At 48.1% G+C, this 27,061-nt stretch overlaps 1 protein-coding gene across 1 annotated transcript; it reads right to left on the bottom strand.

The window, feature by feature from the left end:
• Positions 1-480: 480 nt before the first annotated feature.
• RSF1 (remodeling and spacing factor 1) lies at positions 481-26,989 on the bottom strand. The gene is made up of 16 exons (XM_077298687.1): positions 26,649-26,989; positions 22,785-22,876; positions 20,104-20,196; positions 18,585-18,790; positions 17,487-17,626; positions 14,026-15,797; positions 10,160-10,357; positions 7,093-7,197; positions 5,870-5,949; positions 4,925-4,979; positions 4,744-4,850; positions 4,556-4,626; positions 4,249-4,456; positions 3,943-4,163; positions 3,307-3,501; positions 481-1,894 (listed from the first exon to the last, which is right to left on the bottom strand). Exons 1-16 carry the CDS (start codon positions 26,848-26,850, stop codon positions 1,326-1,328), a joined length of 4,314 nt encoding a protein of 1,437 aa, XP_077154802.1. The 5' UTR covers positions 26,851-26,989; the 3' UTR covers positions 481-1,325.
• Positions 26,990-27,061: the final 72 nt, after the last annotated feature.

Raw genomic sequence — 27,061 nt, 5'->3', positions numbered from 1 at the left:
GCAGACCTGCAGCCAGTCGGTGCATTGCGGTCTGATCCCGGAGAGATTTATGCGGACGTCTGAAACGGTCCTTACAAACATATGCCAGCAACATATAATGACATTACCAGTAAATTATAAATCGGACCGCAATGTCTGGACTGGCCGCAACTTTCCTGACCCAAGCATGAAAGCTACATAGAAATCTATAGACCGGCCACACTTGGATCTGGAGAGTCGCTGCCAGTCAGTGCACTGTGTTCCAATCTCAGCCGTCTGAATGCACCCTAAATATTAGACATTACCTCTCCGTTTCCTGCTCATCTTCTGAAAAGTGTAGCCTCCCATAAAACACTACAGCAAGTATTTGCAAAAGTGACAATAAACCTGTAAAGATTCCCAATTGTACCAGTATAAAGTCTCTACTATGACCCCCGAAGGAGAGATTAACACTTATCACATCGTACGTCGCTGCACAAAAGAAGGAGACCGGACCCAGAGTATTTTTTCTCTTTTCTATGTCTTAAAAAAAAAAAATTTCATTCTCGTGGATCAATTTTTTTTTAGAAATGACAGCAGCAAATTTTTCCAACATAATGAGTTATATAAGGGCCTTCTGACACAGAAGTGGTTAAATATACATCTTGTGGTCACTGTGGAATCTAGACTAGGTATACAAAAAAAAAAAAATGGGGGGACCAACCATATAGCTAAGACTCACGAAGCAACAGTGAAGTAGTTGGTAACTTTTATTTATAACTGCCTGTATCGTAACCTAAGTACTGAGTAATTAAATAGAATATATATCTCGTATGAAAAAAAAGCTAAAAGCATCAAGTGCTTCTTCCCGTTCCCCTTCCGCCCATTTTTCTGTTTCCCATTATTATTTTGGGGGGGAGATTCTCCTCTCTAAACAAAAATAATTTTTGGGGGTCTTCTGGAATGCATATCGCCCTCCCCTCCTCCCCCTATTCGCACCATTGCCCCTCCAGGTACCACAAGTTGCCGTCACGGTTTTTTTTTTCTCTCCGTCGCTGTCGGTATCAGTCAGTGAAATTACCCATGACCACAACGAATGCAATGAGAGAAAATGGTTTAAAAAAAAAAAAGAAAAGAAAAAATAATGTACAGAAACTTTTTTTGAAAGTTCATAAACTGGTCACTTCACAGAAAGACTGCAGAACTGGTCAAGTGTTCGCTTCTAGAAAAGGGTAAAATCTGTAGTGAACAGGGGGGGGGAGGAGGAATAAAACCGCACTGTTTTTTGTTTCTTTAATGACTGGCCCGGGTGGTATGAGCTACTGTGGAATAAATTAGCACAAAAATGGAAGAAGAGGTGGAAAATCTTATAACTGTTCACTGTTACAGACATAATCCACAAGGTCAGTTACTCTCAATAGTTCGTCCTCATCCTCCTCGGCTCCGGCAGCCTCCTGACCGCCCCCCGTCCCGTTGGAAGCTTGGCTGACGGGGGCTGAAGTGTCCTTGGTGGTCTCGCTTTTTTCGCTCGATTTCCCGATTAATGTCTCTATGGTTTTCCCCGGGCTTTGTCCATTAGCGGAAGGTAAATCCACCAAGCTGTAGTCCAACGGGCTCCCGTCTTTAGTAACGTTCTCAAAGTCATCTTCGTCGTCGCTCTCTATCCGGTAACTAGGCTTCTTCGTGCCTTCCGGGACGGCCGTGGCCAAAGGCGGCTTGTCCTCTGCTGGTGCAGGAGGCTTGTCGCTGCTGCTGCTGCACACCTTGGCGTCTCCTTCCTCTTCGTCCTCGTCATCCGTCTCGATGCGGTTTAGACGCTTTCTCACGGGTTTCTCCTTCTCATCCGAAAGGTCATCGTTCGAGCTTCTGACGCGTTTTCTAAGCAGGTTCTTCCGCACGTTTCGAGGCTTATCTGAGGCAACGGAAAAATCACTCTCTGCGGAATAAAAGGGCACAATCAGTGAATCAGCCAACACTGGGATGTGATCAGGTTAGGGCACAGTCAGTTGTGTATGATAGATAGATAGATAGATAGATATTGGAACAGCACCACCAAATACTTTAATAATGTGCAAAGCTTTTCCACCCAGCAATCCAACGATGAAAAAAACAAAAAAAAAAAGGACTTTATTGCCCAATGGCGTGGCGACGTTTCGGATGGGATATCCTTTCTCAAGCTTGCCATTGGGCAATAGAGTCTTTTTTTTCTTCATTTTTTATGCTGATTTTATCATTTTTCCTATCTATCTATATCTCTATCTATCTAGATATCTATATAGATATAAACGAAAAAAGCAGTAGCAGAAGAGCACTCACCATCCGTCCCAAGACGATGGCCGTTTCGCGCTACCGCGCTTCCACGGGTCTTGATGGTGAGAGAGGAAGGGAGGGAACCTTTAAAGGAAACCAACGTAATCATACCGCCCCTCCTCCAACTTCATCAGCAAGGTATGCCTACTTATCAGATGTAACTTTTAATATGTATTGCTTTTAAAGTTTTATGTGAACTTAGAGGAAAAACAAAACATAGCACTAATTTTCCTCTAAGTTCACATGTAACTTTTAATATGTATTGCTTTTAAAGTTTTATCTGATAAGTAGGCATACCTTGCTGATGACGTTGGAGGAGGGGCGGTATGATTACGTTGGTTTCCTTTAAAGGTTCCCTCCCTTCCTCTCTCACCATCAAGACCCGTGGAAGCGCGGTAGCGCGAAACGGCCGTCGTCTTGGGACACACACGTTCTCCCCATTTGTCATCCTGCTGTTGACTTGATGTCATAATAAAGTTTGGATATTTTAACGGATGGTGAGTGCTCTTCTGCTACTGCTTTTTTCGTTTATTGGATTACACTTTTTTTCTGAATGAGCCCCAGATTCTGTCAAGGATAACATTAACAGATTCCCTGCTGGATAGCATCGTGTGTGATAGTGGTTGAAATGTGCAGTTGGTGCAGACTTTCTTTTTTCTTTTGAGGAACTGTTATCTATATAGATATATACATATATAGATCTATCGATAGATCTATATATATATATATATATTTTTTTTTTTCTACTTGAAGCTGCAATCGTCTGATCGCTTTTGTTATCCATAGCGGTGCTCAACCCAATGGCCCGGTTCATTCCCATGAACAAAAAGAAGAAGTCTGAACGATGCTTTACAGATAGTAAGACTTAATTTTGACTGTCTTTTTAAGAAAATCAATAATGCAAACAGAAGTTGCTGGACCATGTGTGATAATGGGCAATGCGCCCCCTGCTGTCCAGCATTAGTACACAAACATGGTGACCTGCACGGTAATGGTGCTGGCTCATACTACAACGTATACATCTTATAAGAAGCCCACCATTGCTTTCCGAGCTGGAGCATCTCCTCTTAAGGACCCGTCTCATTTCTTTCCCTCGTCCGTGCCGAGCTCTTTTCTGCGAATTATCGCTCTCGGAATCTTCCTTATAGTTGACCTGTCGCTTCTGGTTCCTCCGCGATCTCCTCCTCCTGGTGTCCAGGTAGTCATCACTGTATTCGCTGCTGCCATCGGTCTCTGTAGTGAAACAGAAGCCAGAGGAGGTAAAACCTCACATAATGGACCCCCCACACACACACATTATCCAGGGAGACCACCTAGATTAGGAACTACTGCGCAGGTGCGAAGCGCAGAGAGGCGGTAGGCACCGCAGAGTCTAGAGATATAGGAAACACAGTCATCGCGGACTGAGCGAGGGAAAGGTTATATCTGTCAAAAGCTTTATGACCATTTCTAGCTGAATTATGATTGCAGCTCTGGAGTAGAATACAGGATCACTACCAGATATATGCTGCATATAAAAACTGCGGTGATAAGTGAATTAATTCATTGACAAATTGGCAGTCCATAACAATTGTACGGGGGCCCTGCAAACCACCTCCTCCTGGGACTATGATCGGCCATGAATATCTGCAGGATCACTTTTGATACTTCTGGAAAATTGCAAAATAAAATTACCAGATCCTTGGCTGTCGTCTCCGGATTCATCATCGTCATCATCTTCGTCATCATCCGAGTACCTCCTCCGCACGCTTCGCCTCTTTATCCGCCTGCTTTGCCGCATCGGTCGGCTGTAGTGGCGGCGCGGACGGCGAGCGCCAAAGTCACTGTCGTTGGACTGCTGGTCTTCATCGCTCTCTTCTATGTTTTCGTCGGACATGACAAATTCATCCTGAGAGCTGAAAACACAATGTGGCCTTGAAAAGTTGGACTGGAGCTTCCTATTCCTTCTCCGCCGAGCAATGGGGCGGAAGACGGACTCACCCTTCGCTGACCCGGAACTCGTCCTCGCTCTCCTCCTCATCCAGGTTGCTGTCGCTGTCCAGGTCGTTCAGTCGCCGCCGTTTCTTGCGTCGTGTGACAGCCCTTTGAGGACGCTTCCCTTCTTCCCTTTCTCCTTCCAAGATGGTGGATATGTCTTTGCCACGGTGGCCGGTGATGTTGGACATGTCCTTTCCTCTGCCCCCACCACCTTTATGGAAAAAGAAAAAGGCAAGAAATTCGAGATCCAGAACAAGACAATACTATAACCAAAGGAGAAAACCCATCAGGGCGGCTGAAAACGACCTACCGCCCCCTCCGTCTGCATCCCGGATGTCATCTTCTATCGCTTCATCAATCGCCTCATCAAACTCATCAAACCTATGGAAGCACAGAATGAAGACCGCAGCAGTCAGCGAACAACGCCAGAAACCGAAGAGGAGACGTCGCATCATCACACAGACGACCCAGCACTGACCACCGCGGCCGCCATCTCACCTGTAACTAATGAACTTCCGAGCCCTCGTCGACCTCCTCTCCAGCGGCTTAGACTTCTTCTTCTTCTTTTCCTCCTTCTCCTGTATTTCTGGCACTTCCTCTGATTCCTGAATTACAGAGGAGATCATCTCAACCAGCCCAAAACTAAACTGCACGCAGCAAACGAGGTGAATAAACCTACCTGGGCGGGAATAATGTTCTCAATACTGATTCCAACATAAACTAAGCGCTCCTTCCTGAGAAACAAGAAAAACAAAATCGTATTTTCACAGGATTTATCCCAGAGCTGCACTCACTATTCTGCTGGTGCAGTCACTGTGTACATACATTACTGATCCTGAGTTACATCCTGTATTATAAACCAGAGCTGCACTCACTATTCTGCTGGTGCAGTCACTGTGTACATACATTACATTACTGATCCTGAGTTACATCCTGTATTATAAACCAGAGCTGCACTCACTATTCTGCTGGTGCAGTCACTGTGTACATACATTACATTACTGATCCTGAGATACATCCTGTATTATACCCCAGAGCTGCACTCACTATTCTGCTGGTGCAGTCACTGTGTACATACATTACTGATCCTGAGTTACATCCTGCATTATACCCCAGAGCTGCACTCGCTATTCTGCTGGTGCAGTCACTGTGTACATGCATTACTGATCCTGAGTTACATCCTGTATTATACCCCAGAGCTGCACTCACTATTCCGCTGGTGCAGTCACTGTGTACATACATTACTGATCCTGAGTTACCTCCTGCATTATACTCCAGAGCTGCACTCACTATTCTGCTGATGCAGTCACTGTGTACATACATTACATTACTGATCCTGAGTTACATCCTGTATTATACTCCAGAGCTGCACTCACTATTCTACTGGTGCAGTCACTGTGTACATACATTACATTACTGATCCTGAGTTATATCCTGTATTATACTGCAGAGCTGCACTCACTATTCTGCTGGTGCAGTCACTGTGTACATACATTACTGATCCTGAGTTACATCCTGTATTATACTCCAGAGCTGCACTCACTGACATCTCCCCCTTTAATACAGAGCATCACCAGTAATATAAAAACAAAAACACCCCATAGCAATGGATGGGAGTCGCTACCTTCTCACTGCTCGCTCCTTCTTCTTGAGGACAACATCTAGATTCTGTAATTGCTCCTCGAGCTTCTCACAAAGTAATTTCTGTTTCAAGAAGAGACGACACTGTTAGTACGCACTACGGGGAGTCACTACCCTGTACAGCAGATGGATACAGCACTGCAGGGAGTCACTACCCCGTACAGCAGATGGATACAGCACTGTGGGAAGTCACTACCCTGTACAGCAGATGGATGCAGCACTGCGGGGAGTCACTACCCTGTACAGCAGATTGATACAGCACTGCGGGGAGTCACTACCCTGTACAGCAGATGGCTACAGCACTGCGGGAAGTCACTACCCTGTACAGCAGATGGCTACAGCACTGCGGGAAGTCACTACCCTGTACAGCAGATGGCTACAGCACTGCGGGAAGTCACTACCCTGTACAGCAGATGGATGCTGCACTGCAGGGAGTCACTACCCCGTACAGCAGATGGATACAGCACTGCGGGGAGTCACTACCCCGTACAGCAGATGGATGCTGCACTGCAGGGAGTCACCACCCCGTACAGCAGATGGATACAGCACTGCGGGAAGTCACTACCCTGTACAGCAGATGGATGCAGCACTGCGGGGAGTCACTACCCTGTACAGCAGATGGATACAGCACTGCGGGGAGTCACTACCCTGTACAGCAGATGGCTACAGCACTGCGGGGAGTCACTACCCTGTACAGCAGATGGATGCTGCACTACGGGGAGTCACTACCCCGTACAGCAGATGGATACAGCACTGCGGGAAGTCACTACCCTGTACAGCAGATGGATGCAGCACTGCGGGGAGTCACTACCCCGTACAGCAGATGGATACAGCAATGCGGGAAGTCACTACCCCGTACAGCAGATGGATACATTACTGCGGGGAGTCACTACCCTGTACAGCAGATGGATACAGCACTGCGGGGAGTCACTATCCTGTACAGCAGATGATACAGCACTGCGGGGAGTCACTACCCTGTACAGCAGATGGATACAGCACTGCGGGGAGTCACTACCCTGTACAGCCTATGTCAGGGTTAATCTGACTTTAGGGTGCAGCCCCCCTCTATAGGGGTCAGATCAGCAGTTCCTGATACACAGCTTCATATCTGCTGCTTATGGCAAATCTGAGAGCGTCCTCTAGATGGCAGTAATGTGCACGTCCCCTGTATGCATGCAGGTGTGATCAGCCATGGCCACTACATACATGTTGGCACGGTGGGCAGAACCATTCTCCGTCAGGGATGATCATCAACGGCGGCCGCAGACAGGCTGTATGGTACCCGCTGTCACAGGAGTCACACAGCAGGATCTGGGGAACACAAAATACATTAGGTGGAGGACGACTAGTGGACGCGCGGATAGTCCCGACACCCCCACGTTCATATGTACGGAGCCGAGACAATTCTACACCAGCAGCTCAGATAGAAATTAATGTAATCCGAGAGCAGCAGCGGTGGGGTCTCCGTTCTGGACACTACTTCTTGCCCATCGTAGGGGCTGAAGACACTCGGTTAGCACCCGAGCATGCTCAGATAACACCTCATCCGAACACGTTCGCTCATCACTAGTGGTCACCACTCCATGAATTTCTGTAGGATTCGCAATCACCGTAAACAGGGAAAAGGATTCTGAACAATTACTCTTTATATGGAGCTTCTTGGTGCCCGGTTTCAGTTCAATGACAGGATGTGTTTACATACGGAGAGAGCTGTCAATCAAAAGGATCAGGGAGGGGTCAGGCACCACAAGTCAATGCAGAGCCAGGGTCGGAGGCGCAGATACAGCGGCCCGCAGGATACCCACACAGCCGGATACCCACACAGCCGGATACCCACACAGCCGGATACCCACACAGCCGGATACCCACACAGCCGGATACCCACACAGCCGGATACCCACACAGCCGGATACCCACACAGCCGGATACCCACACAGCCGGATACCCACACAGCCGGATACCCACACAGCCGGATACCCACACAGCCGGATACCCACACAGCCGGATACCCACAGCTATATACCCAGCGCCGGATACCCACAGCCATATACCCAGCGCCGGATACCCACAGCCATATACCACACAGCCGGATACTCAGCGCCGGATACCCACAGCCGTATACCTTCAGCCGGATACCCACAGCCATATACCCAGCGCCGGATACCCATAGCCAGATACTCAGCGCTGGATACCCACAGCCGGATACCCACAGCCATATACCCCACAGCTGGATACCCACAGCAGGATACCCACAGCCGGATACCCACAGCCATTTACCACACAGCCGGATACTCAGCGCCGGATACCCACAGCCGTATACCTTCAGCCGGATTACCCACAGCAAGATACCCACAGCCATATACCCATAGCCGGATACTCAGCGCTGGATACCCACAGCCGGATACTCAGCGCCGGATACCCACAGCCGGATACTCAGCGCCAGATACCCACAGCCATATACCCAGAGCCGGATACCCACAGCCATATACCCAGCGCCGGATACCCACAGCCGGGACTGAACCAGCACATTTATCACCAAATACCAAATGCTGGTGCAGAGAAGATAATTTTCTCCCCGCTGTATTAGACAGCGTGCAGGCGCCGGGCAGCAGTTACAGTGTTAACCTGCAGACTAACCCCATATCTGCAAGTTAGCAGTGTTCTTTCTGGTGACAGGTTCCCTTTACAGGATTACTCTCTTTTCGTATTGCTCCCAAATTAACCCCTTTCTGGTGTCTGCCCTTCATGGACAGGACATGCACCCATCTTGGTGTATTGGGTTTCCTCTATATCTTTTTTTTTTTGGTTTGAGTTATGGATTTACCGTATTTTTCAGGCTATGAGACGCATCTAGATTAAAAAGAATAATTGAAGCAAAGAATATGGTAACCTGTGTAACTGCAGCTGTTGCCAAACTACAGCTCCCATCATCCCGACCTGTCCACGTATGATGGAAATTGTAATTTTGCAACAGCTGAAGGGCCACATTGACAGGAAGACCTGCAGTGAAAAGTAAAAAAGGCGGCTCATACAAATCGTGAGCACAGAACCGTGTGTAATCCGAGAGAGCCGTCCCGGATCCCATCTGTGTGTAATCCGAGAGAGTCTTCCTGGATCCCATCTGTGTGTAATCCGAGAGAGCCGTCCAGGATCCCATCTGTGTGTAATGCGAGAGAGCCGTCCCGGATCTCAACGTGTGTAATCAGAGAGAGCCGTCCCGGTATCCCATCCATGTGTAATCAGAGAGAGCCGTCCCAGATCCCATCCATGTGTAATCAGAGAGCCGTCCCGGATCCCATCCGGGTGTAATCCGAAAGAGCCGTCCCGGATCCCATCCATGTGTAATCAGAGAGAGCCGTCCCGGATCCCATCCATGTGTAATCAGAGAGCCGTCCCGGATCCCATCCATGTGTAATCAGAGAGAGCCGTCCCGGATCCCATCCATGTGTAATCAGAGAGCCGTCCCGGATCCCATCCATGTGTAATCCGAAAGAGCCGTCCCGGATCCCATCCATGTGTAATCAGAGAGAGCCGTCCCGGATCCCATCCGGTTGTAATCCGAAAGAGCCGTCCCGGATCCCAACGTGTGTAATCCGAGAGAGCCATCCCGGATCGCATCCGGGTGTAATTCGAGAGAGCCATCCCGGATCCTAACGTGTGTAATCCGAGAGAGCCGTCCCGGATCCTAATGTGTGTAATCCGAAAGAGCCGTCCTGGATCCCAACGTGTGTAATCCGAGAGAGCCATCCCGGATCCCATCCGGGTGTAATCCGAGAGAGCCATCCCAGATCCTAACGTGTGTAATCCGAGAGAGCCGTCCCGGATCCCATCCATGTGTAATCCGAGAGAGCCGTCCCGGATCCCATCCGGGTGTAATCCGAGAGAGCCATCCCAGATCCTAACGTGTGTAATCCGAGAGAGCCGTCCCGGATCCCATCCATGTGTAATCCGAGAGAGCCGTCCCGGATCCCATCCGTGTGTAATCCGAGAGAGCCATCCCGGATCCTAACGTGTGTAATCCGAGAGAGCCATCCCGGATCCCAACGTGTGTAATCCTAGAGAGCCGTCCCGGATCCCATCCGTGTGTAATCAGAAAGCTGTCCAGTCTTGTTTTCTATTTTTTTTTACTGTTATATAGTTAAATATTTTTTTTCTTGCACAAGGAAAGAACGGATGCCACATGGTCCAAAAATGGCTCAAAATCTGAATGAAACCTCTTCCCCACCCCCATGATGTTTGTGAGTAGGCCACATGTGCAGTGATCGCCACTTACCAGCTCGGGGTGGTTGGGAAGGCCACACTTCTTACACGGCTCATCGTCCTCCCCTGGAGCGCCGTTCTTCTCATCTTCTGAACCCTCCTCCGAATCTTCCTCGCTATCAGACTCCTCCGTTTCCTCCTCGGTGGAGGATTCACGTTTGCGCCGGGATCGAGTGACGGTCCAGCTTTTCCATCGCCCTGCTCTGTGTTTCTGTGAAGTGACAGGTATGATTATAGGACGATGCAGGGTCTAAAGCCATCAGCCTCGCTCCGGGCAGGACTCAATACGAGACGCCCACAACCAAAAGCTCAGGAAGTCACGTATGGCGTTTTTTTTTTTTTTTTTCCCAGTTTGAGTCTATATCCTTATGACAATCGTACCTGTCCTGTCATCTGACCCCTCAGCTTTGTCATAGGGTCTCCAAAACCAGCAATCAATATTAACACAAACGTGGCACTAGTAGAGAAAACGTAGGTGTAACCGTTAATGTGATCCTCATTCCTACCGTTATCCACAGGCCGGCAGTATTGTCATGGGGATGTGCACCTAGTAGCTTTAGGCCTCTCATTTCTTTTGCAAAAATGTTCTATTGTTTCTGAGAATCAATTTTAACAGCTTGAAGCAACTTTTGTAATCTCTGGATTGAAATCTAACAAGATTGCGCATAAGCTCCTATGCAGACTTGCATTGCCACGGTAACAGACTACAAACACACCCAGTGTAGTCTGATTCCACAGTATTGTGCCATCTCTTGCATACGAGCTGTATACACAAACAGATAGGATTTACCATTTTTTGTTTGAAATAAAGATACTTTTATTTTGGATTTAAAAATATTGCAAAAGTGAATATACACATTAGCTGTAGCGCTGGAATCGGTTGCCCCTCTCACACATACCAAAGCTCGCAAAATCAACAGACAGCCCTGGCACACCAGCCTGACCAAAGAACTGAGGCGAGCTTCCAGGGCTGCTGAGCGCTGATGGAAAAGATCCCACTCCAACGAGCACATTATCGCATTCAAACAGTCCCTCACTACTTTCAAGACCACACTCGCCACAGCTAAACAAACCTACTTCTCGTCTCTCATATCCTCCCTATCTCACAACCCTAAACAGTTATTCAACACCTTCAATTCTCTCCTCCGTCCCCCAGCACCTCCTCCCTCCCCACTTATCTCTGCTGAAGACGTTGCCTCATGTTTCAAGCAGACGATTGATAAAATGAGAAACAGTTTTGGTCGACAACCCCCAGAGCCCTTCCTCCCAACTTCCCAGCCCTCCACCTCCAAAACCAACTTCTCCACCATTACAGAAGATCAACTCTCTACTCTACTCTCAAGATCGCATCTCACCACCTGTGCGCTTGACTCGATCCCATCCCACTTCATCCCAAACCTCACCACAGTCTTCATCCCAACCCTAACCCATCTCTTCAACCTATCACTAACAACTGGTGTTTTCCCCTCAAGCTTCAAGCATGCCTCAATCACACCTATCCTCAAAAAGCCTTCTCTTGACCCATCCTCTGTATCTAGCTATCGCCCTATATCACTTCTCCCTTATGCCTCAAAACTACTGGAACAACACGTCTACCTTGAACTGTCCTCCCATCTCTCTTCTTGCTTCCTCTTTGACCGCTTACAATCTGGCTTCTGGTCACACCATTCCACTGAAGCTGCCCTAACTAAGGTCACCAATGACCTACTAACCGCCAAGAGCAAGCGGCACTACTCTGTTCTCCTCCTCCTCGACCTGTCGGCTGCCTTTGACACAGTGGACCATTCGCTATTATTACAGACCCTCTCATCCCTTGGCATCACAGACTTGGCCCTATCCTGGATCTCATCATACCTAACAGACCGGACATTCAGCGTCTCCCACTCACACACCACCTCCTCACCTCGCCCCCTATCTGTCGGAGTCCCGCAAGGTTCAGTCCTTGGGCCCCTGCTCTTCTCCATTTACACCTTTGGCCTGGGACAGCTCATAGAATCTCATGGCTTTCAGTATCACCTCTATGCTGATGACACACAGATCTACATCTCTGGACCAGATATCACCTCCCTACTAACCAGAATCCCTCAATGTCTGTCCACTATTTCATTCTTCTCCGCTAGATTTCTCAAACTTAACATGGACAAAACAGAATTCATCATCTTTCCCCCATCTCACGCGACCCCCCAACGAACCTAACCATTACAGTAAATGGCTGCCCACTCTCCCCAGTCCCACAAGCTCACTGTCTCGGGGTAATTCTTGACACTGATCTCACCTTTAAACCACATATCCAAGTCCTTTCCACTTCCTGCCTCCTTCAACTCAAAAATATTTCACAGATCCGTACATTCCTCAACCAAGAATCTGCAAAAACCCTAGTCCATGCCCTCATCATCTCCCGCCTTGACTACTGCAACCTCCTGATCTGTGGCTTCTACCCCAACACTCTCGCACCCCTCCAATCTATTCTAAACTCTGCTGCCCGACTAATCCACCTGTCCCCCCGCTATTCCCCGGCCTCTCCCCTCTGTCAATCCCTTCACTGGCTCCCCATTGCCCAGAGACTCCAGTACAAAACCCTAACCATGACATACAAAGCCATCCACAACCTGTCTCCTCCATACATCTGTGACCTCGTCTCCCGGTACTTTCCTGCATGCAACCTCCGATCCTCACAAGATCTCCTTCTCTACTCCCCTCTTATCTCCTCTTCCCACAATCGCATACAAGATTTCTCTCGCACATCACCTCTACTCTGAAACTCTCTACCACAACACATCAGACTCTCACCCACCATCGAAACCTTCAAAAAAGAACCTGAAGACCCACCTCTTCCAACAAGCCTATAACCTGCAGTAACCACTGATCGACCAAACCGCTGCATGACCAGCTCTATCCTCACCTACTGTATCCTCACCCATCCCTTGTAGATTGTGGGTCCTCACTCCTCCTGTACCAGTTATGACTTGTATTGTTTAAAGGGAACATGTCACCCCCCCCCAGTCGTTTCAACTAAAACAGCCACCTTGTGCAGCAGTAATGCTGCATTCTGACAAGGTGGCTCTTTTAGTTATTGGTGCTGTAACTAGAGAAATAATCCGTTTTTTAATTTGTCAGAAATACCTGGTCTTCAGTCCTGGAGGCCGGCGTTTCCCCCCTGCTTTAGACGCCACACAGCCGTCACTCAGGTCTTCTTGGCGCCGGGCGCCGCCTCCTCGCCACGGTTTTGAAATGATCCGGCGCCTGCGCTTTTTTCCTGCCTGGTGCAGGCGCAGTGAGCGCTGCCCGTCTGTCCTCATATGCAGTCTTGGTGACTGCGCCTGCGCGGCCGCCCTGCTTGTGAATCCCAGCCCCGCAGTGACTTATGATTTATTCACATTGTGGGGCTGGGATTCCCAGGCAGGGCGGCCGCACAGGCGCAGTCAGCTAGACTGCATATGAGGAAAGATGGGCAGCGCTCACTACGCCTGCACCAGGCAGGGGAAAAGAGCGCAGGCGCCGGCTATTTTCAAAACAGCGGCGAGGAGGCGGCGCCCGGCGCCAAGAAGATTTGAGTGACGGCTGTGTGGTGTCTGAAGCAGGGGGGAAACGCCGGCCTACTTGACTGAAGACCAGGTATTTCTGACAAATTAAAAAACTGATTATTTCTCTAGTTACAGCACCCAGAACTAAAAGAGCAGCATTACTGCTGCACAAGGTGGCTCTTTTAGTTTGAAACGACTGGGGGGGGGGGGGGGTGACAGGTTCCCTTTAAGATTATTGCACTTGTTTTTATTATGTATACCCCTCCTCACATGTAAAGCGCCATGGAATAAATGGCGCTATAATAATAAATAATAATAATATAATCCTGCAGTATTCCCCCTCTGGGTAACTTACCCTTTTTGTTTCCTGGCCTGACTCTCTCTCAGGTTTTTTCTCTTCCTCCCTTTCTGGTTTCTCCCGAGCAGGCGATTCTTCATCATCGCTTTGTTTCTTCTCAGGTTTGCTGGGTTTAACTTCAGAGATCTTCACAGAGGGTCGGGAGATCCGAGGAGACCGCCTTAGCCTCCGTCCAATGTTCTCCTCTGCGTCGACATCCTCGGCGTCTTCAACGGGCAGCTCCGGCATTCTTTTTTTGTTGGAGATGCGGATGGTTAGTTTTAAGCCATCCTTCTGCCTTTCCGACGTCATCTCCTTACCCTCAGAGCCGCTGTTCTCCTCTTCTGCAGCCGCCTTTTGCTTATTTTTACTTCTGGAGGTCAGTGACGGCTTCTCGGGAATTTTCTCCTGATCCGCAACCTCCTCAACTTTCTCATCTTGCACGTCTTTGGACTGCGGAGCCTTTCCCTCGATCGTCCTACTCTTGCTCCTTAAAGTGAATGTTTTCTTCTCCTTTACCGGCTCCTTCTCATCAGTCTCTGCTTTTTCAGTAGATGCCGGCTTCTCCTTGACGTCATTGTCTGGTTTCTCTGGATCTTCGCTAGCCTTCTCTTTCCTAGCCGCAGCATTCCTGGTGGAAGATTTTTTGGCTACTGACAATTTTACTTTCGTGGCCTTACTTTTTCCATCTTTCACCTTTGATTCACACTCTCTGCTGTCTTCATCCTTGAGGTCTTCACCCTTTTTATCTGTGACTCCTTGGTCTGCCGTCTGTGACCCTTCCTCACATGGTAGGACTTCTTTGGCTGGCTCATCAGACTCTTTGATGGTCTCCGCATCCTTCGTGGACTCTTTCTCTTCCGGGGGGGTCTTTTCTTTCTCATCATCGACTTTCGATACCGTGGTACATTTGCCCGGGTCTTCTTCAGCCGTTTCTACCACTGAGGCAGCTTTTGACGAGGATTCTTGCACAGGGGGTGTACTTCGGTCATTGCTGACGTCCGTCACACCTTTCTCCAGTCCATCTACCAATTTAGATTTGCCGTTCTCCTTAATTTCTTGTAAACTTATAATAACACTTGAATTCCGCTTCTCGCTTGCGATACCGTTTTCATCCTTTGCGCACTCGATAACGGTCTCTCTCGGAGCAGCGGCGCCATCCTCCACCTGGTGGTCGCCCTTCGTTTCGTGCACTTTTTCACTAGTCACCTCTCCGTTGACCAGTTGCTTCCCATCAGCAGCTTTCGTACCGTCTTCTTCCGGCTTCCCCTCCTCTTTCTGAAGCAGCTCTTTTGTGGGGGTCTTTGACTTGCAGATCGCCGCTTTAACCGGGCTGTCGAAATCATCGGTAAGTTTCAGTTCCCGTTTCTTCAACGGTATCTTAGCCTGTTGGTCGTTCTTCATTTTCTCCGTATCCTCCACAGGTTTTTCCACGTGTTCTTCCGCACGCTTGACGATGACAGAAACCTCGGCACGCTCCGGGTCTTGTGGCGACGGGGTCTTTTCGGAGATCCCTTTTAATTCCTTTAAGTCTTTCGGTTCAGTTTTTTCCGCCTTACTCTCGGCTTTTACGGGTTTTATGTTCTCCTTGAAGGAGTCTCTCTCTTTGGCGGTCGGTTTCCCTTCCTCGGTATCGGATGAAGGTTCCATCTTTATTTCGCTGCTGGTTTTTAGAGGCGTTTCGCCCAAGGTTTCGCAACCGCTGCCGTTTTCGGTCGGAGAGTCACTCGTTTTCTTATTTACAATGTCCGGCTTCTCCTCTTTAATTTCATCATTCTCCAAAGATTTCTCTAAAAGCCAGAAAGATAAAAAAATTTAGGAATTGAATGGTTTGTCTGTGCTTAAGATGGTGCATTGTCAAACACTAGAGAAGTTATATGCCGGCTCCCACACTTTGATGTGCCCTCGCAAACCGTCCCGCATCTTTACCGGCAGATGATAACTGAGAAATTCAGCCATCATCTGCCTCTAACAGCAGAACTCTGCGGCTGTTAACCTGTTAAATGGCACTGTCAATCTCAAGCAGCATTTACAGCACATCGGCTGGGGGGCCTTTTATGAGAAGGATTGTGTGGGCTGCCATGACGGCCAAGGGTTTCCTGATGACAGTACTTCTGTGAAAGCCGGCCTGTAATGGGCATTCATATGAGACCATGTTTTCTGCCATATACAGCAATGCTGTATAAAGTACAAGCGATAGGGGACTTGAACATGTGATCACCCGAACGGGAACAACAGACAGTAAAACGTGAAAAAAAAAAAAAAAAAAGTTTATCACAACAGTGCACCTATCCCAAAATGGTATCAATAAGAACGTCACCTGAGAGCGCAAAAAATAAAAAGTTACATGACTTGGAAAATGGAGACACACATTAAATAAATAAATATATATATATATATATAATTTTTTGCAAAGTTTTACCATATAATGAAATTGTGGAATTGCACTTTTTGGGGGAATTTCGCTGCACTTAGATTTTTTCACAACTTTTCCAGTGCATCATGATAAAATGAATGGTGTCATTCAAAAATACAACTCATCTCGAAAAAAAAACAAGCCCCAAAAAGCAATGTGAAAAATAAATGATAGCTCTTGGGAAAACGGAATGAAATTGGTCAAGGTCAGAAGGGGTTAAGAGGACTTGTGTTTTTGCAGGACGACTTGCTGTATTGAATAACCGCATTCATTTTACCCCACATTGTACAGAATTTAAGAAAAAAAACAAACAAACAAAAACAAATGCAGCAAAATTCAGCTGCTGTTTTGGGTGTTTCACTTCTGTAGCGCTCATTTTGCTGAAAAACAACCTGGAAACAAGATCCTCCAGGTCAGTATAATTCTGATGATACCAAACTTGTAATTTTTTTTTCTATTTTTTTTTTTTTTTCCGAGTGATAAAAAAAATATTTGACACTTTTTGACATTTAGTATACAGTTCTAATAATTGTAAGTACGTTTATACACAGGGATACCAAATGTGTTTATTTTTATTGGGGGGGGGGGGGGAAAGGGGGCGATTTGAATTTTTACACTTTCTAAACCTGGTAATTTATTTTTTCAGCTCCATTACGGAACTTTACCATGTGATCATCTGATCCCTTATATTATATACTGGAAAACTACAGCATTATAATACATAGCAAAATCGCAGTTCTGCTATGAAGCTCAGCATATGGCGGAGGAGAACCAAGATGGCAGCTATAGGGCCTTCATCGATTTCAATAGGCACGGTGTCATGCTTCATTTCACCTGCAGAGGCACTGTAGAGGTACTGAACCCTGGTGCTCGGATCCCCTAGATCCCAGAGGCAGGACCCCTTGTGATCCGCTCATTGTTGGAGGCTGCCATAGATCAACTGTAGCAAATCTTCAACAAAGCGAATAAACTGGATAAGAGCCATTAATGATCTCGTTACTGAATATTTCTCCCCAATATCTGGGGAAATTATTACCGAGCCGCGAGTAACAATACTACATACCCCCATCCTCCTCTTTTTTAACATCATCATCTGGTTTAGGATTTTGAGATGAATTTTCTTCTGGCTCAGGTTTCTTCAGAAACGCGGGATCTATTTGTGTTTTCAAAAGTTCCAGGATCTGTGCTAAGTCGTTCCTGGACCTACAAGAGAAGAGCAACAGAAGAGATGAAAGTACGGTACACTATTAGAGACCGCACGTTAGGGGTTAATGCTATAAAGTGCGAGGTAAATACTGCAGAATCATGGCCTGCATTATACCCCAGAGCTGCACTCACTATTCTGCTGGTGCAGTCACTGTGTACATACATTACATTACTGATCCTGAGTTACATCCTGTATTATACCCCAGAGCTGCACTCACTATTCTGCTGGTGCAGTCACTGTGTATATACATTACATTACTGAGTTACATCCTGTATTATACCCCAGAGCTGCACTCACTATTCTGCTGGTGCAGTCACTGTGTACATACATTACATTACTGAGTTACATCCTGTATTATACCCCAGAGCTGCACTCACTATTCTGCTGGTGCAGTCACTGTGTACATACATTACATTACTGAGTTACATCCTGTATTATACCCCAGAGCTGCACTCACTATTCTGCTGGTGCAGTCACTGTGTACATACATTACTGATCCCGAGTAACATCCTGTATTATACTTCAGAGCTGCACTCACTATTCTGCTGGTGCAGTCACTGTGTACATACATTACATTACTGATCCTGAGTTACATCCTGTATTATACCCTAGAGCTGCACTCACTATTCTGCTGGTGCCGTCACTGTGTACATACATTACATTACTGATCCTGAGTTACCTCCTGTATCATACTCCAGAGCTGCACTCACTATTCTGCTGGTGCAGTCACTGTGTACATATATTACATTACTGATCCTGAGTTACCTCCTGTATTATACTCCAGAGCTGCACTCACTATTCTGCTGGTGCAGTCACGGTGTACATACATTACATTACTGATCCTGAGTTACATCCTGTATTATACTCCAGAGCTGCACTCACTATTCTGCTGGTGGAGCCTTTCTCCCACTTTCTGTCCTTATTCACCCCGGCGGCGGCGCCCACGGCACTGACCTGACTATGCACTTCCAGGAGGAGCCGTCCTGGTCATCCTGCTCCTCGATGTACATGCGGATGTTATGGTCCTGATCCCGTTGATACCAGTACATCAGGCCGTCCTTGTCCCGTCCTATGGGCTGGACACGCATGGTGTCCGCCTCTTCTTCATTGATGGCATTCTTAAACTTCAGATTGTCGTCAAACTGACACTCGCATAAGTGCTGTAACAAGAGAAGGTGTAAGCGGAGCGCCGTCCTGTGTCCCCCCCGGCCCTTTGGGGGCATCCAGTGAGCAGTGCTGCATGTGGTGAGGATTCATTGTTTCTTCCCTCTCTCTCCTATGCCCACTTCATATAAGATTATAGCCAATGGTGCATTTGTATGGTGACGTTTATAGTGGGCATCGATCAATCAATTGGATTGAGGCTAGGATAGAGTCTAAGGGTAATCCCTGTTCCTTGGGAGATATAATATATATATATATATATATATATATATATATATATATATATATATATATACCATATATATGAAGGAGATATGTTACAATAGGTTATGCGGCAAGCTCTCTTTGTTTTAGGTGTCTATTCAAGACATCTATTTATACTGTTCGTATGTTTTATATGTTAATTGTTGTATTGTTATTAATAAAGATCTTCTGTACTATTTTAACTAAACTCCTATTAGTTTCTCATGTTTACACAAAGTCCTGAGACTACAGCGCCCCCCACAGGTCACTGTCATTGCTCCTGGAGACCCTCATTATTATGCCGCTCTTCAGCCCTTCGGAGAACAAACTGCCTCCTGCTACAACCAAACATCTCCCATTGCGTCTCCTCCACCCAGACACCTGCTGACATTGTTTTGCACCCTAGATCCTATGTTTTCGTGGTTGCTGCCTGTTCTGAGCTGATGGCACTGCTGGACATCTTCTGATTTATAAAAGGAAGCATGATGTGTCTTTCAGCTGCGGCACTAAGTTTTCTTGGCCGAACTCTTCGATCCTCCATGTTGCCCATTTCTTAGTGCTCCCAGTCTGCTGGGAAATCTTTGTCTGGGAGAGACGTTGGTGATGCAGTGCAACTACCTAGTCTTGTTGCTGAGACATGACACCGTCTTCCACAACCTCACCTTTGCAGCAGTGTAACTGTTCCTCGCCCAGTTTTAAGCCTTTTTACACAGCTGTTGCTATTTCATTTAACACCTACAAACTTATAATCGTTATTCGTTTGGTATACTTAGTTCTTTACACACCTCACTACAGTCCTACAAAATCCCTCAGTGCAAATGTACCTCGAAGATTCGGCAAAGGGTAAATATTTATGGGATTTAGATTTCTCGTGTTCATTCACTTTGCATTTTGTTAACTGTTATAAGTAATCTATTAACACATTTTTATTTATCATTTATTCTGGTGACCATTTTGTGGTTTTCCAGGAATATCCTCAGGGGAGGAGTCAATGGAAATCACGCCCCCTAGGACCCTGACTGAATAGAAGCAAATAACCACCCTGAAGACCCCTCTAAGTACTGACCTTCAGAAGCCCCACTTTACACTCCACATGCATCTCCTGGTAGCCCTTCTTCTTCATCTCCCAGGCCCATGTACTGTTGTAGCCCAGACATACCTGGAGATTACAAATGGTGGCGGTTACACACAAATCTAAAAACATCCTTAAAGGGATCTGTCAGCAGGATTTCACCCCCCACCCAAACTATTTATATGCTCATGTAGCTCTTTCAAAGACACGTCCGGCAATACCTTTACATAGCCGGTGGTCCGTTCCTGTTATTGAAAAATCAATTGATATGCAAATGAGGCTGAAGAGCTATGGTAGATCTGAAGCCTCTGTCACTCCAGCTCTAATCCCCGCCTCCTCCTGCTCAATGTGGAACATGATTTTTTATTTTTTTATTTTAGGAGGACATACAATGTTTGAATCACATTTATTGAATATTTTGGAATTTGCCAAATTTGCCTAGTCACAGCTGACACTTTGCTACAATAGAAGGCGATCCTCTTGAGCAGTCTGACCTATCTGCACCGATACATCGCAACGAAACATCATGACAAAGACTGGCTACAACTGTGACAAACCTTCAGCTGTGAGAAGAACCACTGTAACGACATCCACAATTCCCCAAAATAAGTTGGGCCGCTGTGTAAAATGTAATCAAGAAAGCAATGATTTGGAAATCTCTTATCGACATTTTATTGAACAGATCAGGAGGTGAATATTGGTCAGTATGAAAAAAAAAATTATCTTATGTAGAAATCGATGGCAGCAAGAAATCTCAAAAAAGTTGTGACGGTTAACAAAAAGTTGGAAAAGTAAGAAATACTAATGAAAAAAAGCTGGAGGGTCAATATCCAAGTATAAAAAGAGCAGATTAGAGAGGCAGAGTCTTCCAGAAGAAGCAAAGATGGTCAGACGTCACCAATCTGGGAACAACTGAGGCTGAACTTTGTGGGAAAATTTTTAGAAAAATGTTACTTAACGTGAAATAGCAAAGACTTTGACTATTGATCATGACATAATATAAAGGTAGTCAGAGATTCTGGAGAAATCCATGTGCACAAGGGATCAATATTGGATACTGGTGATCTGTGAGCCATCATGGGACACTGCATTAAACACAGGCAGAATTCGGGGATCAAATCAGGAATACATCCAGACGTCATTGTCTGATCACAGGTCTCCGTGTTCAGCCACAAATGCAAGTTACAGTTCTATCATGTAAAGAAGCAGCAAAATATCAGCACAATTCAAAGAAATCCATCTTCTCTGGGACAAAGCTCATTTCCAATAGTCTGAGGCAACAGAAAACTGGGGCCAGATGAATCAAAATGTGAAATTCTTTATGGAAACCACGAATATCGTGTCCTGAGGACTCAGAATGACAGGGACCGTCCAGCTGGCCACCGAGGACAGGGACCGTCCAGCCGGCCACCGAGGACAGGGACCGTCCAGCCGGCCACCGAGGACAGGGACCGTCCAGCCGGCCACCGAGGACAGGGACCGTCCAGCCGGCCACCGAGGACAGGGACCGTCCAGCCGGCCACCGAGGACAGGGACCGTCCAGCCGGCCACCGAGGACAGGGACCGTCCAGCCGGCCACCGAGGACAGGGACCGTCCAGCCGGCCACCGAGGACAGGGACCGTCCAGCCGGCCACCGAGGACAGGGACCGTCCAGCCGGCCACCGAGGACAGGGACCGTCCAGCCGGCCACCGAGGACAGGGACCGTCCAGCCGGCCACCGAGGACAGGGACCGTCCAGCCGGCCACCGAGGACAGGGACCGTCCAGCCGGCCACCGAGGACAGGGACCGTCCAGCTTGTTATCTCTGCTGTATGGAGGCATTAGTGCCTAGGCAAGAGGTAGTGCACACAAGAGACGCCATTAATGCTGAGCATTACATAGAGGTGATAGAACAAAATCTGCACAACTTTCTGGAGATTTGTTGCTGAAATCAATTTCTAAATTAGTTAATTCTGTCAAACTAAATAGAAAAGATCAGAAATTGAACGTTAGAAAAATGTCCATGTTCTGTAGGAAATAAAAAATTGATTTAAGAGATTTCCAAATTATTGCAATTTATTTTGTTCTGTTTGTTTTTTTTGCCAACATGTACTTGTCCCCACAGAACCTTTGTCTAATCTCCACCCATTATATTTATTTAAAATTAGGATGAGCTGACCGGGATTGGTGTAAAAATTCCAAAATTTGGGGACAGGAACAAATTTGCCCAAAAATATTGCAACCTTTAGCACAGTTTTACTAAAAAAAAAAATGCTGGTGAAAATTGATGAACTGGGGGCCAAAATTGTATTGCTTGACAAATGTTAATAGATTGATAATGTAGGTTTAGGGATCTAAATGAATGGGTTAATTTTTGTTAAAATATGTAGGTGGTACTGAAACTATTGCAAAAAGAGGGGGGGGAAAAAAATCTTATTTGGAACTTTTTTATTTTACCAATCTAAAATAAACACATAAAATAAATAAATACACACCCCAAACATTTTCTTTTCTTTTGTCTTTTTACAATAGTGGCAGTATCACCTACTTATTTTAACAAACATGTTGTACGTGTCATTTTATTAACCCATTCCTTTCGATCCTTTGGTCGCTTACATAACACGTAGTATCCCCATGTGGTATACCCTCCCGGCATTCCACTGACAGGAGGGGCAATTATTAGGGGGTCTCCTACCCTAACCAGGTATTTCTCCCATCTCTCAAGTGCCACGGATTTCCCGATTTTCCTCATGAGCTTCGTATGAAGTTCGGCCAGCATCGGAGACACTGCAGGGAGAGAACGACGAGGAAAACAAATCAATATCAACCTGTAACATAACATACAAGACAGAAGGGTTTATAGTGAAGCTTGGGGTCCACATACAGATAAGGCCGGTGCTCCAGGACCACCACAGCTGCGGCACTGGTCACCTAGCTAGGGATCACTATGTGCTGATACTTTATACTGGTTATAAAAACCCCAACAGGGTCCGACTTTTTGTGACGCCCCTGTCGCGGTAACTTAGGGCTCGTGGCGCGACACCAATCATCTGTATGTAACAGCGGCACGCCGCCATCTTCGCCCAGGTCGCTGTGTAGCCCCAGCCTGCAGGACCTTCATCATGGTGGTGGTGATGATGCTTTATAGTCACAAAGCAAAAGTGATGAAGTGGCTCGAGGACCAAAATATTGCCATAAACTCCCCAAATCTCAATCCCAACAAGACCCTGCGGTCAATCCTCAAAAAGCAACAAACAAAAACCCAGGAATAGTGATAACCTCTGAGCTCTGATCAGACAACAACGGGCGTCCATCAATCAGGATCTGACCCAGAAGATGATGTCCAGCCGCCGGGGCGAAGGGCAGAAGGGGCAGCGCTGGGAATATTGAGGCATCACAGAAACTTCATGGATTGGACAAAAAAAAGCGTAAAAACTTATAAAATGCTGATAATTGGACTTCAGTATCCATAGAAACGCCCAACTAAGAGAGAAAACCGCTGAAGAAGCAAACTGTGAAAACCAAAACTAGTCAGGCTCCAAACACTTGGCCATGACTATACACCCCCAGAGCCGCTGCAGAAACTCATCATGCAACCCAGGGCCGCTGCAGAACCTCATCACGCACCCCAGAGCCGCTGCAGAACCTCATCATGCACCCCAGAGCCGCTGCAGAAACTCATCATGCAACCCAGGGCCGCTGCAGAACCTCATCATGCACCCAGAGCCGCTGCAGAAACTCATCATGCACCCCAGAGCCGCTGCAGAACCTCATCATACAACCCAGGGCCGCTGCAGAAACTCATCATGCACCCCAGAGCCACTGCAGAACCTCATCACGCACCCCAGAGCCGCTGCAGAAACTCATCATGCACCCCAGAGCCGCTGCAGAACCTCATCATACAACCCAGAGCCGCTGCAGAACCTCCATATATACCAGAGTCGCTGCAGAACCTCATTATTATTAGATGCAAATTACGTTAGGAAGTTGAAAAACTTTACAAATGGCAACTTCTGATTGCTTACAGTGCAACTCCAGGAGGCTCCAGAGCCGAAGCATCAGCACCCAGGTGTAGAATATAAAACCACACAAACGTATACGCAGAATCCAGAAAAACAATATATTTATGAGACATTTCAAAGTCACTTTGGATTTACCCGAGATCTGGAACCAGAATGTTCATAAAGACCCAGATCTCCTCCAATCCAAATGTGACATAAAGCAGCATATAATGGACAGATCACCTAGATCCATTCTGATCAGAACCTCTATGACACCTTGCTATACTGACCCATAGAGGAGGGAGGGAGACAGGCGCAGACACCTCAGGGGTTCATGTAGAGACACTTAAGAAAGAGCTATAGACACCTCCCCACCAATCATCATCCATGGAGGCCAGCAGAGAGACTCCACACCATTTTCACAGATCTTAGCTCTAGGTCAGTGATGGGCCCCAGGTGTCAGGATCTGGGCTCTAGGTCAGTGATGGACCCCAGGTGTCGGGATCTGGGCTCTAGGTCAGTGATGGGCCCCAGATGTCAGGATCTGGGCTCTAGGTCAGTGATGGGCTCCAGGTCTCGGGATCTGGGCTCTAGGTCAGTGATGGGCCCCAGGTGTCGGGACCTGGGCTCTAGGTCAGTGATGGGCCCCAGGTGTCAGGATCTGGGCTCTAGGTCAGTGATGGGCCCCAGGTGTCAGGATCTGGGCTCTAGGTCAGTGATGGACCCCAGGTGTCGGGATCTGGGCTCTAGGTCAGTGATGGGCCCCAGATGTCAGGATCTGGGCTCTAGGTCAGTGATGGGCTCCAGATGTCAGGATCTGGGCTCTAGGTCAGTGATGGGCCCCAGGTGTCGGGACCTGGGCTCTAGGTCAGTGATGGGCCCCAGGTGTCAGGATCTGGGCTCTAGGTCAGTGATGGGCCCCAGGTGTCAGGATCTGGGCTCTAGGTCAGTGATGGGTCCCAGGTGTCGGGATCTGGGCTCTAGGTCAGTGATGGGTCCCAGGTGTCGGGATCTGGGCTCTAGGTCAGTGATGGGCCCCAGGTGTCAGGATCTGGGCTCTAGGTCAGTGATGGGCCCCAGGTGTCAGGATCTGGGCTCTAGGTCAGTGATGGGTCCCAGGTGTCGGGATCTGGGCTCTAGGTCAGTGATGGGTCCCAGGTGTCGGGATCTGGGCTCCAGGTCAGTGATGGGCCCCAGGTGTCAGGATCTGGGCTCTAGGTCAGTGATGGACCCCAGGTGTCAGGATCTGGGCTCTAGGTCAGTGATGGGCCCCAGGGTCAGGATCTGGGCTCTAGGATAGTGATGGGCCCCAGGGTCAGGATCTGGGTTCTAGGTCAGTGATGGGCTCCAGGACAGTGATGGGCCCCAGGTGTCGGGATCTGGGCTCTAGGACAGTGATGGGCCCCAGGTGTCGGGATCTGGGCTCTAGGACAGTGATGGGCCCCAGGTGTCGGGATCTGGGCTCTAGGACAGTGATGGGCCCCAGGTGTCGGGATATGGGCTCTAGGACAGTGATGGGCCCCAGGTGTCAGGATCTGGGCTCTATATATCAGTGATTGGCTTTATATACGAGGATCTGGGCTCCAGGGCAGTGATGGGCCCCATATTAGAGGGTCAGGGCTCCAGGGCAGTATATACGAGGATCTGGTACTATATATCAGTGATTGGCTTTTATATACGAGGATCTGGCTCTATATATCAGGGATGGGCCCCATATTAGGGGGTCTGGGCTCCAGGGCAGTATATACGAGGATCTGGTACTATATATCAGTGATTGGCTTTATATACGAGGATCTGGCTCTATATATCAGGGATGGGCCCCATATTAGGGGGTCTGGGCTCCAGGGCAGTATATACGAGGATCTGGTACTATATATCAGTGATTGGCTTTTATATACGAGGATCTGGCTCTATATATCAGGGATGGGCCCCATATTAGGGGGTCTGGGCTCCAGGGCAGTGATGGGCCCCATATTAGAGGGTCAGGGCTCCAGGGCAGTATATACGAGGATCTGGTACTATATATCAGTGATTGGCTTTTATATACGAGGATCTGGCTCTATATATCAGGGATGGGCCCCATATTAGGGGGTCTGGGCTCCAGGGCAGTATATACGAGGATCTGGTACTATATATCAGTGATTGGCTTTATATACGAGGATCTGGCTCTATATATCAGGGATGGGCCCCATATTAGGGGGTCTGGGCTCCAGGGCAGTATATACGAGGATCTGGTACTATATATCAGTGATTGGCTTTTATATACGAGGATCTGGCTCTATATATCAGGGATGGGCCCCATATTAGGGGGTCTGGGCTCCAGGGCAGTGATGGGCCCCATATTAGAGGGTCAGGGCTCCAGGGCAGTATATACGAGGATCTGGTACTATATATCAGTGATTGGCTTTATATACGAGGATCTGGCTCTATAGATCAGCGCTGGGCGCTATAGACGGGGCCATGTGACCACGATGGCGGCCATCGCGGCGCAGATCGCCCCCGTCCAGACCCGTCCGGCCCCGCACGCTGCCCCCCGCCATCCCCGGCCCCCTCCTCACCTGCTCCGCTCTCCTCCAGCGCTTCTTCCAGCTCCGGGACCGTGATCTCGGGCAGATCCAGCGCGGCCCCGTACCGCTCCAGAAACGAGCACACTACGGCGAAATCCGGCCATGACCCGGCCGCAGAACCGCTGCTAGCGGCCGGAGCGGGAGCGAGGTCCTCAGGCGCCGCCGGAGCCTCCTCCGCACCAGCCTCCGCCATCTTGGAGTATGGAGGGGCGGAGGAAGAGGGCGGGAGCGGAGCGGCCCTCCCCGCTATCCGACAGAGCGCTCAGCCTCCCGGGGAGCAGCGGGGACCGGCGGCCGGAGGAACAGCTACAGAAAGATGGAGGCCCCCGGCAGGATCACTGCTCCGCCTCCAGACCGGAGCCCATATCCCACAATACACCGCGCCGCGGGCCCCTCTGCTCCCG

The sequence above is a fragment of the Ranitomeya variabilis genome, chromosome 3 (assembly GCF_051348905.1).
Source record: "Ranitomeya variabilis isolate aRanVar5 chromosome 3, aRanVar5.hap1, whole genome shotgun sequence".
NCBI classification, from domain to species: Eukaryota; Metazoa; Chordata; class Amphibia; order Anura; family Dendrobatidae; genus Ranitomeya; species Ranitomeya variabilis.
The sequence above is the reverse complement of the archived record's forward strand: the minus strand, read 5'-3'. Positions and strand labels throughout refer to the sequence as shown.